This window comes from Gopherus evgoodei, chromosome 4 (assembly GCF_007399415.2).
Source record: "Gopherus evgoodei ecotype Sinaloan lineage chromosome 4, rGopEvg1_v1.p, whole genome shotgun sequence".
NCBI classification, from domain to species: domain Eukaryota; kingdom Metazoa; phylum Chordata; order Testudines; family Testudinidae; genus Gopherus; species Gopherus evgoodei.
In genome coordinates this window covers 71,157,157-71,175,524 of record NC_044325.1, presented here as the reverse complement: position 1 = coordinate 71,175,524, position 18,368 = coordinate 71,157,157, and the positions used below count along the sequence as shown (strand labels likewise).

Genomic DNA, 18,368 nt, shown 5'->3' with positions numbered 1-18,368 from the left:
TCAGTAAGCCTGGCTGTCACCTGACCAGAGGACCAATCAGAGGATAGGATACTTTCAAATCTTGAGGGAGGGAAGTTTTTGTGCTGTGCTGTTAGTTTTGGTGGTTGTTCACTCTGGGGGTTCAGAGGGACCAGATGTGCAACCAGGTTTCTCTCCAATCTCCCTGATACAGGTTCTTGTAGATCCAGAATAGTGAGTAGTAAGTAGATAAGGCGAGTCAGGCTTATGTTTGTTTTCTTTATTTGCAAATGTGTATTTGATTGGAAGAAGTTCAAATGTGTATTTGGCTGAAAGGATTTTAATTTGTACTTGTATACTTAGGCTGGGAGGGTGTTCACAGTGTCTATAGCTGAAAGACCCTGTACCTATTCCATTTTTTTTAGATTTACAAAGATAATTTTTACTGTTTTTTCTTTCTTTAAGAGCTTTTCTTGTTTAAGAACCTGATTGTTTGTTTTTTTTATTCTGGTGAGACTCCAGGGAACTGGGTCTGGATCCACCAGGGAATTGGTGGGGAGAAAGGAAGGAAGAGGGAGAGAGAGGCTGATTTCTCTCTGGGCCAGGATTATTTTCTCTCAGGAAGAGACTGGGAGGGGGAAAGAGAAGGAGGGAGGAAGGTGAATTGTCCTCTCTGTTTTGTGATTCAAGGAGTTTGAATCACACAGTGATCTTCCAGGGTAACCCAGGGAGGGGAAGCCTGGGAGAGGAAACGGTGAGGAAAAGGGTTTACTTTCCTTGTGTTAAGATCCAGAGGGTCTGGGTCTTGGGGGTCCCCGGGCAAGGTTTTGGGGGGATCAGAGTGTACCAGGCACTGGAATTCCTGGTTGGTGGCAGCGCTACAGATTCTAAGCTGGTAATTGAGCTTAGAGGAATTCATGCTGGTACCACATCTTTTGGACCCTAAGGTTCAGAGTGGCATATTATACCATGACAGGGCCTGATCCTGAGGGGAGCTGAGCACTGAAAGCTCCCACTGATTGCAGCTGGAGCGGCATGTTCTTGGTACTGCTCAGGGACAGGTCTAGAGAGAGATGTGAAGTAGTGCAACAGAGGGACTCAATGTAGAGAGAATAGGAACAGCATGTTGGATTTTCCTACCCCTTCTAGATCTTGCCAGCTTTCACTCTGATTTTACCAGTGCACAAAACTTATTATTGTAAGCAGAGTCAGGATGAGCTCTACCCTGACATCTGGTGGTGAATTATGGGGAGTGTGGAAAGGAATTTTAGGTATTTGCATTGGCACACCCACCCCACCTGGCATACCCCATGGCAGCCTGGGATGGTTATTTTGACAGCTCTGGGATCCCCAATTTCTTTGTTATTGGGGCAGGAGGAATAAAGTGTTGTCACCCTTATTATGTGAATGAGGAACTATGAGACTGCTTTATGACAGAGATGTCTCAATGTCAATTAAGTAGCACTTGCTAGACAAGGGACATGGGTGCCAAAACCCATTGAAATGAGAGATGTTGGTGGACTGGTGTGTGTACCTGGTGGTATGGGCCCCTTTTGAGGGCCTGGAACACCAATTGCACATCCTCCTATCTCCACTGTTGAAGAGTAGAGCTAATTTTGATTCCATTAGGAGTCCATCTAGAGGCTGCTGAGCTGAGTTCATGTTGGGCCAATGGTGCACCAGCACCAGGGCTCCCCTACTGTGAGCTGAAATCACTGAAAGAGTTAAGCTTACTGAGCTGAGATCACTGAGTGCTGTGTTAACTAGTGGGGGAGCCTGAGAATCTATCACTAAGCGGCTGGCAGAGCAGAGCAGTTTGCAGCATGTTGGAGCAGCCCATGGAACGGTGAGCGGAGTGGAGCGGTTTGCGGGGACGGCTGGAGTGGCTCACGGGTCGGCTGGAGGAGCGGCACAACCGATGTAGTGGAGTTGGTCGTGATGAAGGCTGCAGCAGAACTCCACAGAGAGGCAGAGCAGTTGGCCCTGGCCCATGTAAGATGCCCCTTACCACCCTGTGTGTGCCCCGCCCCCATTTCCACCCAGGCTGGGGGGGGTGTAAAAATCTGCAGATAAACTTTTGAACTCTGGGGTGGCTCTGACCAGAGACTTTCAGGTTGTTGGACTTTGGGGTGATTGGACTTAAGACCCTAAGGGGGAAAGGACATTGCCAAATGTACTTGGAGGTGGGTTTTTGCTTATGGTTTGTGTTATAATCCTGTTTGAGGTGTTTCTCCAACATGATGCCGCATTGTTTCCCTCCTTTATTAAAAGGATTTTGCTACACTCGGACTCCGTGCTTGCGAGTGGGGAAGTATTGCCTCCTAGAGGCGCCTGGGGGGGTGGTATGTAATTGTCCCAGATCACTGGGTGGGGGCTCGAGGCGGTTTTGCATTGTGTTATTGAAACGGAACCCCTGGATATTGAACCCTGCCCTTGTTGCTGCCAACTCAGAGGGACAGAATGGTTACATTATTAATATAATACTTCTAACTTCTTGTCTTTATCATTTGTTAGATGCTGCCATCAATGTGCTCTCAGCACTGGGCAAGACAAAACCAAGGCAATCCCTCCGGAAAGATCTAACGATGTCAGAGACAGACAGAGAAGGCAGGATGCAGGAACTTGGAACAACATTATTCTGTGGTTTCTTGTGAGCATTGAGGAAGAAGTGTCTCTTGGGTGGACTTTGCGTGGGGTGCGCGATGGCTGGGGAGCTGTTCCTTGGCGATGGAGTCAGAGGAGATGAATGGAGTGGTGAAGCTCACCTTGAAGCAGCAGAAGGGATAATGTGTCCCAAGTCCCAGAGCTGGAATTGTCAAGTTGTATAATATATTTTATTGCTGGCAATGGCCCTTTAAGGAAGAATGAGACTGGTGTCACGGACAATACCCGTTCAAACCAGAGTGAGCATGTGAACCCTACCCACTGGCTTCTAGACTGGCACAAAAAGGAAACCTCGCCAAATAGATGAGGAAGTCTGATTGGAGCTCACTGATTCACACCCACTCTGCTCACCTTGCTCCACGACCCAATCAAAAGAACTCATGACCAGGCACAAGACTTTGGGGGCATGTGTCACAGAAACAATCCTGGCAATTTGCAGACTGTCCCCTCTGACTCCCATCTGGGGCTCCTGAGTGTTCAGGGTAATAACTATCCTTACACCCTGGGTCTCACACAGATAATTAGGCTTGCTGCATTATTTCTGAGTGTGCGCGTGCTCTCTCTCTCTCTCGCCCTCTCTCTCTCTCTCTGTATTCCTGGTCTGTGGCTCTATTCAGCCCTCTGACTCATGGGCTGGGACCTTTCCGCTCTCCGTAATGCATCACAAAGTGATACGAAATGAAGACACTTTCATCCTCTCTGCATCAGGGAGAGAATTATTGCCTGAGCACTAAGCGGTCCTGTTATTGATTTAAACCATAGCCTCAGTCTCTCTGTTGGAGTGGCTGGTGATGTCCTTCTGGGTCGTTGCATTTAATCAGATTCCCTGACCTGCCAGGCACAGAGGGAGAGTTAGAATAAAATCTGTTTATGATGTTCACTTCAAAATCCAACTCTGTCTCCCCTTCTCCGTCCATGGAACAGGCAGACTCGGATATCTTGGATATCAGCACCAAAGTGCAGCTGTATGGCGTGCTCTGGAAGAGACCCTTTGGGAGGCAGTCTGCCAAATGGTCCAGGAGGTAAGATGCAGGATTTGTCGGTGCTGAGATGCTGTCACTGTGGGACTCCCTGTCTGGTCAGGGGAAAATGCAAAGTTCAAGTGGGGAGGGGAGGGCTAGATATGCAGCTAAACCCTCTGAGGGGTTGACAAGCTGGGGCAGAGAGGATAAAACAGCAGGTGTTCAATTAGATGGGTTTGGGTGAACCTCTGAAAGAGCCATTGGGGAGCAGGGAAGGATACAAAGGCAAGTTCCAAGTGGGATGGGGAGGACTCAAAGGCAGGGGTTAGATTAGCAGTGTGAACCTCTGAGGACAGCTCCCCCATTCTGAGACTGTTGTACACACAAAGCATCTCAGCCAGTTTCCTTCTAGCTCTGCTTAACCCCTGTGCCATGTACGCATCACTTCAGCATTGGAACTGGTTCCAAATGTTACAGGGTGATAATTGTGTGACAGGGGCCAAGGTTGCTTGTCTGCCTTGTCCTGGAGTTGTGAGGCTTGATTCATTAGTGTTTGTAAAGCTCCTTGAGATACTTGGCTAGTGTGTATGTGTACTGCTGCTTTAGGGGGGGTGGAATCAGAACTGCTTCACTATGTGTCATAGGTGCTATACTGCTAACAGAAAAAAGAGATTCTCCTTCTGCTTCTGAAAATGGAGAGTATGAGTTCTATCCCCACTGTTGCTATAAAGTTGGCATAGTGTGTTGCACACTAATGATCAGGAAGTTTGTAGGGGGCTATACTTTTGTTACTTAGTCTCTGGGTAAAAGTATGTACTTTACAACAGAAGCAGTGGGTGGTTCTTTGCTTAAAGTTGGTGATATTTCAGTGGGAGTTTCACTACATTTTAAAAAAAATTTCCAGTGGCCCTCAAACAACAAAAGGTGACTATTTACATATACGTTTTCTTCTTATAATACTTCACACTTCTAATGCACCTTCCATTAAGGCTTTCAATACATTACACACTTGAATGGATTAAGCCTTTCAACACTACGAGAGGCAGGGAAATACCATTATCAGTCCAAATTGTGGTCTAACCATTCAGATCTTGACCTAGCAGTCAGGAGACCTGTATTTCTCTCCTGTTACTGTCAGTGATTTGCTTTGTGGTCTTATGCAAGTGACTTAATCTTTCTGAGTTTCAGCTTCCCCTTCTGTAAAAAGGAGATAACAGTTCTTCCCCAGAAAGGGGCTTTGCCACCACTGTAAAAGACAGAGTTATTATTTATCTAGTCCTATTTTACAGCTGAGGAAACTGAGGCACACAGTGGTTAAGTCTTTTGCACAAAGCCACACAAGAAGACTGTGACAGAGCCAGCAATAGAATCCAGATCTCCCAATTCCTGGTTCTGTGCCGTAACTGCTGTCCGCCCCATGAAAATATATAGAAATGTTATCAGAAAAATAATTTGACATTGTCAGAGAGGTGGCTTCACGTGTCAATGTTGATTCCCCGGTCCCCCCACCCCCTTGTGTGTACTGCAATTTTTTCTGCAAACTGAGACGTTATTTTCTGGGAGGTGATTTGTGATAAGTAACCACAGCTTACCCGACAAACATTTGTTACATGAATTATGTTTCAAAACAAAAGTGATTGTGCTACTGAAAGGAGCCAAGGATTGGTGTTTTCCCAGCAAGAGAGAATAACCAAGGGCAAGATCTCCCCCAAGGCAGATTAAAAGGAGTCCTTAACCCACTTATTTCCTCTCAGTCAGAATCTTTTTCAACCAAACTGTCCAACTCTATCAGACATTTGAGTCATTATTTATTTAACACGGTTCTGTTCCTAGAAGTCATCCCCTTCAGCAGAGAGTTGTAAATATTTTAGTGATCACAGGTGGCTAAAGGTGGGGGAGACACTCGCGAGACAGCAATGGGATGGGATGGAATGTTTGCTGCAACTGGAACTATCAGATGCCCTGGGAGAAAAGGAATGGGAAGGATTTGAGGCTTGGAAGGAAGGGAATTGATGGGGTATTCTGAAGTCAGGAGGCTGGGTAAATGGTGAAAGGGAACAAGAGGAAACCAGGAGACATGAAGAGAATGGGGAGATGCATGACAATATGTCTGCACGGCAGTTAGCTTGGGCGATTGTCACCTAGGTCTGAGCACCCAGGTTTGCTTAGCCTGGGGCAAGTGCCCCTGTTGCAAAGCCCTACTTGCATTACTGTGTCCTCACGTTTCTGTACTTATCCATGTGTGTCCGTGGGCATAGCCTCTGGTTCTTTGCACTGAGATGCTCTAGGATTCTTTTCAGTCAGTTACGTCAACTGCAGGAGAAATGTTGACCTCTGCAGAGAATTGTGGGAAGGCATTGGAGAACTGTCAGCACTTGGGTGGTTTTTTTGTCGACATCTTCACTGCAAAGTGGGTGGATTCCAGTGAATGAAAGTGAATCCCAGACTTTAACACCCTACTCCACCCAGCCGAGTAAGCTAGCCCAGTCTTAAAGGACTGCCAAACCTGGGTCAGACAGTTTGCTGTGTGGTTGGTAGGGGGGTTGGGGCTAGGACCTACATAAGAGCCTGGACTGACTGCGCAGTGAAGATGTACCCAAGGAAGGAAAGAGAGAAGCCTGGAAGTGAAGCATATGGAAGGCTGGGGCACAGGAGCAAGAGGTTACAGGGATCCTGAAAGCAAGAAGTCTGGAAGAAAAGCAGAACTGGAGTGGCACTGGGGTCCTGAAAGACAAAAAAGAGTTTGAGCAGGGAAAGGGAAGTCAGAGGGACCGCTAGAAGAAAATGGGACATAAACTTGCTGAGGCTTTCAAGTTCTGCAGCATGCTGAATCTTTCTCAGACTTTCCCATCCCATGTTTCTTTTTGCTGTCTTCCCTCCTGCAAGCCTCTCAGTTTGGATGTGCATTTGCATCAGTGCACATTACAGATGGCAACTCTTTGCAAAGCTCCCAGGGCTTTTAACACGTCACGCATCAGGATTTGCAGAGGGTTGGATTTTAAGATGCTGTGTCACCTGTTTCTGCCTAAAGATGCTAGCTCTTGAAGTTCTCAGTAGAACTAGCATTACTTTTTCATGCACAGAAAGATTTTGCTGTGAAATCAAATCTCTTGCAGGTTTGTGTAAACTGATCATGGTGAGGCTCAAGAAATAATCCACCCACCCCGAGTATAGCAAAACATGGTTGGTCAGGTATGTTCGTTCAGAGGGTAGGGGGACCTGGTGTTTTTCATCTTAATTTAAATGAATGGATATTATTGGTCAATGCTGGAGACAGGTGACTAGATGCACTAGTGGTCTGTTGATTATGGCAAAGCCTTTGTTGTTATGAAATCCTATTATTATTATTTATTACTATTATTTTCCAGTTAGCATTTATACACAGCACTGGTTTGCATTGCACCTTGCACAGAAAATGAAGGCCCATTCCTGGCCTTGAGGTGCCTACAACCTAAGTGAAGTATGACATCATGTGATGCGGAGACAAACCAGATCAGGAGATGAAGGAAGAAGGTTTACACTGCTAAAGGTGTGCACCTGCTAGAGCGGCACACTTCACGTGTTGGTTCCTGCTTATAGGGTTGTGCTAAGGTCATTGATGGAGAGACTGGCAAGAAACGTATTTAGAGGAAGGACTCAGGGATGTCTGTGGGATACTTGATCAGGCAGGTCACTACAGACATGGGCAACATTTTACTGATCAGCTTGTTATGAGCTGGGTGAAACTTTGGCTGTGTCTACATGGCACCACTTACAGCGGTGCAGTTGCCTCTTTGTAGCACTTCTGGTGAAGATGCTCTAAGCCAGGGGTTCTCAAACTGGGGGTCAGGACCCCTCAGGGCGTCTCAAGGTTATTACATGGGGGATCGTGAGCTGTCAACCTCCATTCCAAACCCCTCTTTGCCGCCAGCATTTATAATAGTGTTTAATATATTAAAAAGTGTTTTTAATTTGTATGGGGGGGTCGCACTGAGAGGCTTGCTATGTGAAAGGGGTCACTGGTACGAAAGTTTGAGAGCCACTGCTCTAAGCTGACAGGAGAGAGCTTTCGCATCAGCTTAATAACTCCACCTCCATAAGAGCTCTCCCGCCAACAGAGAGCTGTCTACACACGGGCTTAGGTCGGTATGATTTACGTCGCACAGGGGTGTGGATTATTCATACTCCTGAGTGACATAAGTCATGCCAAAGTAATTTGTAGCATCCCCATAGCCTTTCCTAGGGACTGAGTTAAAACCCGACTGAGATCGGTAGGTGTGAACTCACCCTTCATTTAGGATCCATTGTAAGCATAAGCCCCACGTAAGGCCATGTCTACACTAGAGACCTTACAACAACACAGCCCTACTGCTGCAGCTGCACCACTGTGAGGTCTTGTGTGTAGCCACTCTGTGCTGATGGGAGAGAGCTCTCCTACCGGCATAATTAACACAAACCCTGAGTGAGTGGCGGTAGCGATGTCAGCAGGAGAACATCTCTCAGAGGGGGGGTGTTTTACACCCTGAGTTACATAAGTTACACTGACACAAGTGCTAGTGTAGACATAACCTTAGACAATAGCTGTGTGTGCACCTGCCCCGGAGCTCTGGGCTGAATATTATTTTCAGTAGGGCTGTGGGTAGGTGGGGAAGAGAGATCTCACAGACACTGAGGTTTGACCAGAACAGAGGCAGAGGCAGCCTGAAGGAGCAGCTAAAAGCATGTGGAAGAAACCTGGGGAGAGGTTTTTGGGTCAAGTTGCAGGCTGAAAACAGTGGTGTTGGTGCTGTGAGCAAAAGGAGCTGTTTCCCACTGTTTGATTCCTTTGGAGTTCAGAGACACAGGATTTTGGTGCAATTTGATTTACAAAGAACCTACAGAGAAATGCCTGACTGCCACGAACTGCTCCAACTGGAACACCCACTGGGCCCCAAACTTTGACTGGCTGCTTGGGTCAAACAGCGGCAGCCGGCATTTTTACAGCACTTATCACCATGATGGCTGAGTGCCTCACTCACATTTGATTCATCCTCACAACCCCCACTGTGATGCAGGGGAATATTCTCATCAAGCCTATATTGTAGACCAGGAGCTGAGAAACCAAAAGGTGAAGTGACTTGCCCAAGGTCAACCAAGAAATTATATTGCAGCGTAAGGAACAGCCCAGATCTCCTGAGTCCCCTTTGCTGCTACTAGAGTGGAGTGTGCACGTGGAGCCAGCGCCAAGCTGGTATGTTTGAGGGGAGTATCTAAAGTCCTGCTTCTGCAAACCTGTATGTATGAGCAGGCCCTTGCACCTGCCCCATGTCCTATTGACTTCAGTGGGGCTCTGGGGGGCTGCAGGAGTCCACCTGCACAGAGGTCCATCCAGGATCAAGGGTCAGTCATACGCATGTATGGGGATGGATTTGATGATATCGAGCCCAGGCCCACAAGGCACTGAGTGTCTTGACTTCCCTTTGAAGTTAGGTGGAGTTGGTGGCACTCAGCACCGCACAGGATCAGGCCCCTCATTATTACAGTGGTAATAAACCCTTTCATGTTGTGGATTACTCCTTCAGAAGGACCTTCTCATGAACCATCTCCTTTTCCAACCCCAACCTTCCTATAGGAAAATGTAATACCCCAGTGGCAAGAAGTTAGGTTAAATGCAATGCAATGAGTGCAGGGGCACAGTTACCTATCTCCACCTTGTACCTCTGCTATTTATCTACTCTCCATACATAAAGGACTTTACATCTGTTAGGACCAAATTAACCCTCTTTCCAGCAGTGCTCAATGCCCCAGTCTCCCCAGATGACGGATGCTTTTTGGCTCTGTCCTTCTCAGTGGTTTGCTATCTCTCACTTTGGATCATGGTTGAATTTACAACAGTTGATTAAGGGAGCCATGAAGCTGCCGCACAGGATGCAAAGAAGAATTAATTTTGTTTGGAGTCTAGTTGGCCTAAACAGTCTCTGGAGGTTTATTAGAAGAGCTGCATCTAGCAGGAACTGTCACTGCTTGAAGACCAACACAGATTCCATCTTTGTTGCAGAATCAGTTGTGTGGGCCACCTGGAAATATCTTGCAGATCACCAGCCTTTTATGGGCCACACTTTGAGAATCGCTGATCTAATGGGATCTCATTCCTGAATACTATGATCCTATAATGGGGCAGGGCTGATGGAGTTCCGATTTGGTGATTCCACACATGGAATTTGACACACAATTCACCTTTTGACCACAGAAATGTGTTGAAGCATCCAAGATTTCATTTTGTAAAAATTCTGGTCCTCGTGGTTGTGAAAATAATCTTGAGAACAGGATACATAGACTATAGCAGTGTTTTTCTTCCTGAGTTTGCAGACTGCCTGAAATAATAGTTTGGAGAGGCGTGAACTGCCGCATGGCATCTCAAAGGGTTATTAACTCAAAAACTCAGCGATCTGGTTTCTACAGGGTTAACTATTTCCCTTATCCTGTCACAAACAACCCTCTCCCGGAGGAGAATTTGCTATTAAAATAAACAGAAGGGATAGAGACCTGATTTTATTATTAATTTTTCATATTTAATTAAAAACTTAAATTTTAAATGTAAATGAAGATGCCTCAGAGCTCCCAGCCTGCTGCACCAGAGAGCTGCAGAGCCCAGGGACCTTGCCAAAGAAAGTAGGTCTAACTGGATGCAGCATGCAGGAGGACTTGGGGTTAATAATTAACACATTTTATGTTGGAACGCTGAGATACTAGCCACCTTCCACCTCATCTAGACCCTGTACAGTTATAGCCAGACCATAGGAGCCAATTTGGGTGGAGGGGAGAGCAAGGTTAAAAAGCAAGTAGGGGGAGACCTTCTGAGGTCAGAGCATCTGTCATTTGGAGCAGAGTGTCAGCAAATGTTGGATGCAGGCCAGCTGGAGAAACCAGTTTTCCTAGATAAGTTGCCTTAGTTAGCATTTCATTATGCAGCCCTCCCATCACTCTCCATATGTACATACAGCACACTACCCTCCCCACCTCCTCTGTCCCCATCAATTGCGGAAATGCTCTTTCTTGTCCTGGGACTATCAAAGCCAGGGGTTGGAATGGAGCAAACACAGTTCAGTGGTAATTAATCCATCTACCAGTATAAGGAGGAATTCAGTTTCTGACCCCCTGAAGAATCTTCATTGGCAACACCCGGCTCCATCACACTAAGTGCTTGTGACGGAATGAGCTGGGGGCACATGGACCAAATCCCACAGTGCTGGCTTAGGCTAAACTCCTGCTGAAGTCAATGGGAGCTTTGCCTGTATAAAGACTCCTGGATTTGGCCCTTTGTGTATAGATAGCGAGAATGGACCTGATTCTCCACTGCTTTACCCCGATCTAGTCATTTACACAAGATCAGAACAGTAGCAACTTACACCCACTTTGCACAGGTGTAAATAACTGCCAAGGGTACAAGTCAGTGGAGAATCAGGTGAAGACTCTTGCAGAGATCAGAGAGCTATAGGGAGAAACAGAAGATATAAGGGCCGTCTCAATCGACCAGCCTCTCCACGTATATTATGGCAAAGCCCAAGTTATTTCATTTGGTTGCTTGTCTCTGTTACTGATCCAGAGTGACGGGGAAGTCTGGTACTGGAACAAAGCTGACAGCCTGAGTTCATCCATCATTATTGTGACATCTGTGTGCTGTGCTTCGTATAAGCAATCATCTGAAGTGATATTAGCAGCAGCCTCTCCAGCCAGGAGGAGGAGGAGAGATTAATGATCCAGGCAATGCAACATCTTTCAGTGGAAAAAAGCTCTTTTGCCAGCAGCCCCCTGAGGGAGAAGCAGAGTCTTGGTTCCCTGACTGGACACGGCCTGTGCTTTTGACCAGTCAAGTCCAAGTTGGGTGACTGCTGTGGTACGGAGCAACTTTGGAGAGAAATTTCTGCTGCCTAACTTGTGATTCCCCCTCTTCTGCCTGCAGCTGCTTATTCCTCCCATGAGCCCCAACTAGCAGCTCAACCCCTTTCCCTGCCATGGACACTACATCACTAATGCCGATGGTGGGAGTGGAGCCACAGTGAAATGCACAAGACTTATCACTGCATTGAGGGGCACATCAATAGGAGAGCAGGGCAGAAGTGTGTCCTTTTCATCCCCATCTCCAGCGTTACCTGTATGCTCTCAGCAGCCTGACCATCTGCTACCACCTGCTGACCAACCAGACCCGTCCCCAGGATGCCAGGCCTCCCAATATCTCCAACAAGTAAATCGACCCTCTGCTGCCTGCTGAAGGTGGCTGAGCAGACCCAGGAGAGAGGCAGGCAGGGTCCCAGGGTGTTGTTGAGCTGGAACGCACATGGAGCAATTAGGAGGGAGTACCAAGTCTTGATTTCCCCTGGGAGCTAATACAGCTGAGGTTGCACATGGCCTGGCTTTCCAGCAGGATGGCCACTACAGGTACTAGCAGCTCAGAAAAAACAGTGGCAGTTGGTGAATATTTATTCACAGGGGACTGAAGGGATTAGAAGTGATGAAGAGGCTTCCCCGCCTTAAGTTGCCTGCCTGACTCCTGCCTAGGGCTCTGATCCTGCAGGTGGTAGCAGGTGGACAGCCTACTGGGTCCATGTGGAGCCCATTGCAAGAGATGGGGCTCTGTGTAAGGGCAGCAGCCCACTATGCTCTAACTATTGCAGGATCGAGGCCTAAGCTGGCAGTGCCTGCAAGCTGTTACCCTCTCGCAGCTATTTGGTGACCTACGAGGAACATAACTGAGAGCTGGAGGGTCTCAATCCAACTCCCAGTGGACAAATGTGAGCTCCCTATCCAAAATCCACCACCCCTGACTGGCACCGTGTTGGCCATTTCAGCAGAGGTCAAGGTCGTTAATGGGCCTTGGAGAGTGAATTCCCCTCTCCTCATTGGACGTGGTCCCTCCAGCTCAGGAGTCAGGTTTGAGCTGAAGCGGGATTGAGAAGTTGCTGCTGTTCCTGTAGCTGCTCTGTGGATAAACAGAAGCCATCAGCCTTCAGAGCTCTCATCAGCTCTGAAAATCACAGGCAACTTGCATGGTGATTTTTTAAAAAAAATGTTCCTTAAAGCACACCATGGATGTCCAAATGTAGATGTTGTAAGGAATGATTTTTACTGTGTGACTGCCCCAAAAAGGACTGCTGCAGCTGGCTCCCTGCCTTGGAGGGAGAGAAAACAATGTTAGGCAAAAGCTCCCACCTCCTGGTGTGTTGTTTAGTTGATCTGTACACCTGTTCCCCATCACATGGCCTTCTCTGAGGTACCCTTCACCAGCTGGAACTCACTAGAACATAAGACAGGCAAGGAAAGCCTATATCTATCCCGAGGGGCAGAAGAAATGACAGGTGCTGCCGCCTCTGAGTTAACTTGTTTTTCAGGCCACTCTTGTCCAAGTGTTCCTGGGATATCCTCAGGGAATGCAAATGATACTGCTCCAGTATCTGGGACTTGCTATATTTAATCTTGGACCAGTGCCAAAAAAGCACTGCTAAACTAAAGCCCCAGTGACTGTTTTAAAGTCTGATGATCCTGATACTTAGTGTGTGGCCCATTATCTCCACAAAACACTTTGCAGACATTAACTAACCAACCTCATTAGCCATCAGTGCTAGAAAAAAGATACTTTGTCACCGGAGATCAGGGATCTCAGCTTCTCAATGGGATGTAGCTTTGCCCTAGAAGAGCACAACACCTTTGACCTTCACCTGAGTCCCATAACTCTGGTTGCTATCATTTCTTCTCCATCCCTACTTTAATTGCAACATGGTTTCAGTGGCCATTACCTTGAGATTGGCTGGAGCTAGAAACAAATATGGCAGCTGGAACCAATCTGAGAGCTGGGCATGCGGCTTCCAAGTGACATAAAACAACTGGGTCAAATTCTTTCAGTGACATTGATGTGCAAGGGGAATCTGGCTTGCTGAGCCTAATTCAACCTTGGTGTAATGCAAGTGAATTCAGTAAAGTCACACTAGGGAGACATCTAGCCATTTGTTTCTGACATTCGTGATATGGGCCTAATGCTGGAGATATGATTTTAGGGACCCATCAGCCAGGGGTGGATTTAAAAGAGAGGTTCCGCAGGCAAATGGTCGGAGGTGCCCAATGGCAGTGTCACATTTGGAGGATGGGAAGTTCTCTCCTGACCCTCACCTTCACGTTCATTCTCCTGCCAGTCTGTCTCCCTTCCTGCTCCTCCCACAATCTTGTCCTGTCTCCCCACCACTCCCGCTTCCTCCCATTCCCCAAGATGTCCCTACCTACTTCCTATGGCTCAGTGTGTGTCTCACAGCCCCCATGCTTCTCTGGAGCTTTCATTCCCCTCTTCACATTGCCCTAGTCACCCCCCCTTCAGGGTCCTTACATAGTGATGTCATGACTTTGTCCTAGGGGCCAATGGTTGTAAAGTGGCAATCTTACTGACAATAGCCTCCCTTGTAGGGAGAGACCATGAGATATGCGTGTAACATGTCATGAGGTGCCCATCAATAACCCAGGTTAAAATGGTTTTCTTTTCTTTTCTTTTATTATTCACATGCGTTGTTGTATTATTTGTCATTGAATTCTATTTCATTTATTTATCATTCCAAATACCTCTGTATTCTGTCAACCTCTCGGAGGTCAGGACTTTAATCCCCCAGAAGCACAGCACTGCTCAGAACTCATCTCTGTTTTCTCAGAGCAAAATCTAAATCATAGGGATTATTGGGAGTACTAAGCAGCCAAAAACCGAATACTGCACTATAGAGCTTGGATTTAAAGGGGAGGACAGGGCTCTGCTGACTTGTGAATTGCACATACTTAATAAAATGTCTTTACTTGTGTTGCAAATAACACCTGATGTTGAAACTGAAATAATTTTTAAAAAATTAATGTACTTTTCACCGCTTACACTGTTTGCTGCCTGCATTTTTCTCAGTGCAATAGACCACTCCATTTTGTTTTTGTGGCTAGTCAGTTTCATGTTCTGATTTCCATGTGCTAGCAGAGTGCTGCAGTGTTTGAGTTGCAAGCCCTGCAGGAGAAGACCTGTTCAAAAATATATATATTTTTAATTTGTTGCAGAACTGGTGCAAGATCCAAATCGGGCATCGAGTCCTCAGTGCTAGACACTGTAGAAACTTGTAATAAAAAGACAGCCCCTGACATAAAGAGCTTACAGTCTGGGTTAATGATCAAGGGTAACAGGTGGATGAAACAAAGAAATAGCTAGGATGCTGGCATGCAGTGGAGGGGAACAAAGGACTGGGGCAAAGAGCTTCGGGATCAAAACTATCTAGTCAGCAGGTATGGATATTTCTGATGTCTTGCCTGGGCACCATGACAGGGCACTTTAGAGTTAGCAAGGTAGAATGAATCCCTGGCTGCCAGCAGGTCTGGAGCTGCTGCAGCAGTAAATGCTGATGCATTTTCCATTAGTGTAAATGTATTGGAAAATCCCATCACCCAGAGGTGAAACCTAAATGGAACCACTGCATCAGAAGGGGGTCACATAGAGACATGTTCAGCTTTGGCAAATGGGCTTTGATCTTTTTGAAACAGTAATGGCCAAGTGCTAGAGCCATGGGGATGCCTCAGTCCCCTCCCTTCTCTGGGTCCCTCAGTCCTTCCCCATGCTGTCCCTAGGGATTAGTGTAAACCCTGGTCCCTGACATGGGTCAGTAGGTAACTCATGGGATACACCTGAAGTTTCTAGAGATGCCTGCGAGGGTGTTGTCAAGATCCACTGAAAGTGCAGTGAGCCAGCTGGGCAGCCCAGCACCTAGCACATCTTGGACACAGCTATAACACAATAATAATTACCAGGATAAGCCTGAGATCTTTAGAAATACTAAGGGAAGAGAAAACATTTAGCCCCTTGTCATTTCTCACTGGCCTCAGGACTGAGATTTTCCAGTTTCAAGATGTTTTTTACTCGCTCCACTTCTTGTGCAATTTAATTTAGTCTCAACCAATGAAGGCTCTTGCTTTTTCTAATTCTAATTTGCATGTAGCCTATTAAATCCTTGTGCTCCAAGCACAAGAGAGAAGAACCTGAGTTTCAGTAAGAAGAGCAGAAAATATATTCAATGAGCAAATTTAGCAAACAGTTCAGAGGTCAGCAGTGAGGTGCTGTGTGCTAACTGCTCTGCTCATACATCGCCATCTGTTAGCTAGTGTACAACAAAGCATTGACAGTGGCTACAGATGAGGCCAGCCATTGTGTTACCAGCTGGAGGAATGGTGTTGCTAAGACTCCTCTGAGAAGTAAATTGAGAAATTAGTAACTGCTGGGAGGGGAACAGGTGCGTGAGAATGAAGCGGTGGTCAACAGTTTCTGTTCAAATGATTTGTTGTAGAGGGAGCCACCACAACCACTGACCCTTCTTTGACCCTGTGATCAGTAAGCAGTGAGTTTACCCTGAGTGGTGCTCTTAGATCTAGAGCAGGGGTCAGCAGCCTCTGGCATGCGGCTCTCCAGGGTAAGCACCTTGGCAGGCCGAGCCAATTTGTTTACCTGCCACATTGGCAGGTTGGGCCGATTGCGGCTCCCACTGGCCGCGATTCACCGCTCCAGGCCAGTGGGGCAGTGGGAAGCGGCGCAGGCCAAGGGACATGCTGGCTGCTGCTTCCTGCAGCCCCCATTGGTCCGGAGCGGCGAACGACTGCCAGTGGGAGCCATGATTGGCTCAACCTGCTGATGTGGCAGGTAAACAAACCGGCCCAGCCTGCCAGGTTGCTTACCTTGGCGAGCTGTGTGCCAAAGGTCACCAACCCCTGATCTAGAGAGACACTGCTGGACTGAGTGCAGGAGCAGGTGCTTGTGTGGGGAACAGAACGCAGAGCAGCCAGCCAGGCCTGAGGCTCTGGGGGTGTGAATCAAAAGAGCTATGTTCTGCTGAGGCAGCAAACTGCCTTCACCTTGCCTGACTCTGGAAATGCACACAGTCCAAAATATACTCCTGGGCAGGGGGGGCTGGAGTCTGAGGTTTTGCAAGCCTCTCAAAATGTTTGTTATGTTCACAGAACTTTTGGGTGTGAAGCCAGGGCACTGACCCGCTGGCCATTGTTAAAGCTCTCATGGCACTTTTCAGAAGATGAAGCGCTGACCAAATTCCAAGCTGGATAATTACATTCTGCCTAATTCAAAATTCTTGCTGCAATTTCAGTGGGGTAGGAGATTATTGTTCACTTGGTGTCTTAAACTGCTGCATAGTGTTGCTGGCATCTCCCTGTACTAGGACACAGCTGTTAGTTCCACCTGATAGACATCTGCATTGCAGTGGTGGGCACAGTGTGTTAAATAGGAGCTGCCATTCTGGATCAGAGTCATTGTCCATCTAGCCTAGTATCCGGTCTCAGACAGTGGCCAGCACCCAATGCTTCAGAGGAAGGTGCAAGAATTGTGCAAAGAATGCAGTTATTAATGATTATTATTCGTTATTTAAGAGGTCTAGGATGCTAGGGCTCCTCTCCTCTACACTAGAGGGAGGGGGTAAAATGGGGCCCATCAGGGTCCACCCTTTCACCTAGCACAGAACCGTGTAGGGCAGACCCCACACACAGTGTGAGGGCAGTAGTGTCCAGGGCTTGCATCCCCCATGTGTCTTTTGGGAAAAATCGCAGAGACAATCCAGCCTGACTCCAGGTGGCAGGGGCAGAAGAGGCCAAAGCAGGGACCTCCGGACATTCAGAGAACTTTCTACGGTGTTGACAGGGCTTTCTCTGTCCCTGTGCTAAGTGGCTGTTTGCTCCAACCCTCCTCTCACCCCCTAGTCTCTTCACCTTCAGCTTCACTCCACACCTGCCCCTCTCACCTTCTCCTTCCCTGTCTCATTCCCCTCACCTCTACCCTTCCTTTCTCTTTTTTTCCATTTAGCTGATCCCTTCGTAATGCACTCCCCAATAAAATCAGTCCCGGCACTTGTCATAAACAGATAGCTAAGGGTTAATGTCTCTTTCACCTGAAGCACCTGACCAGAGGACCATTCAGGAAACCGGATTTTTTCAACTTTGGGTGGAGGGAAGTTTGTGTCTGAGTCTTTGTTTTCTGCCTGCCTGCTTTCTCTGAGCTTTGGAGAAGTAGTTTCTACTTTCTAGTCTTCTGTTTCTAAGTGTAAGGACAAAGAGATCAGATAGTAAGTTATATGGTTTCTTTTCTTTGGTATTTGCATGAATATAAGTGCTGGAGTGCTTTGATTTGTATTCTTTTTGAATAAGGCTGTTATTCAATATTCTTTTAAGCAATTGACCCTGTATTGTGTCACCTTAATACAGAGAGACCATTTGTATGTATTTTTCTTTCTTTTTATATAAAGCTTTCTTTTAAGACCTGTTGAAGTTTTTCTTTACTTCAGGGAAATTGAGTCTGTACTCACCAGGGAATTGGTGGGAGGAAGAAATCAGGGGGGAGATCTGTGTGTGTTGGATTTGCTAGCCTGATTTTGCATTCCCTCTGGGTGAAGAGGAAAGTGCTTTTGTTTCCAGGACTGGAAACGGAGAGGGGGAGTCACTCTGTTTGGATTCACAGAGCTTGTGTCTGTGTATCTCTCCAGGAGCACCTGGAGGGGGGAAGGGAAAAAGGATTATTTCCCTTTGTTGTGAGACTCAAGGGATCTGGGTCTTGGGGTCCCCAGGGAAGGTTTTTCAGGGGGACCAGAGTGCCCCAAAACACTCTAATTTTTTGGGTGGTGGCAGCAAGTACCAGGTCCAAGCTGGTAGCTAAGCTTGGAGGTTTTCATGCTAACCCCCATAGTTTGGACGCTAAGGTCCAAATCTGGGACTAAGGTTATGACATGGTGTAGCAGCGGTTGGCATATAGACAGAATCCAGAAG

At 47.1% G+C, this 18,368-nt stretch overlaps 1 protein-coding gene across 2 annotated transcripts in view; it reads left to right on the top strand.

The window, feature by feature from the left end:
* The first annotated feature begins 3,235 nt into the window (after positions 1 to 3,235).
* The window catches only part of PLEKHD1 (pleckstrin homology and coiled-coil domain containing D1), a 63,849-nt gene continuing 48,716 nt past the window's right edge, over positions 3,236 to 18,368 (top strand). For both annotated transcript variants that reach the window (XM_030559701.1, XM_030559700.1), the window contains exon 1: positions 3,236 to 3,644. In XM_030559701.1, coding sequence (XP_030415561.1) covers positions 3,493 to 3,644 — 152 coding nt within the window. In that variant the 5' untranslated portion in view covers positions 3,236 to 3,492. The remainder of the gene's footprint in view (positions 3,645 to 18,368) is intronic.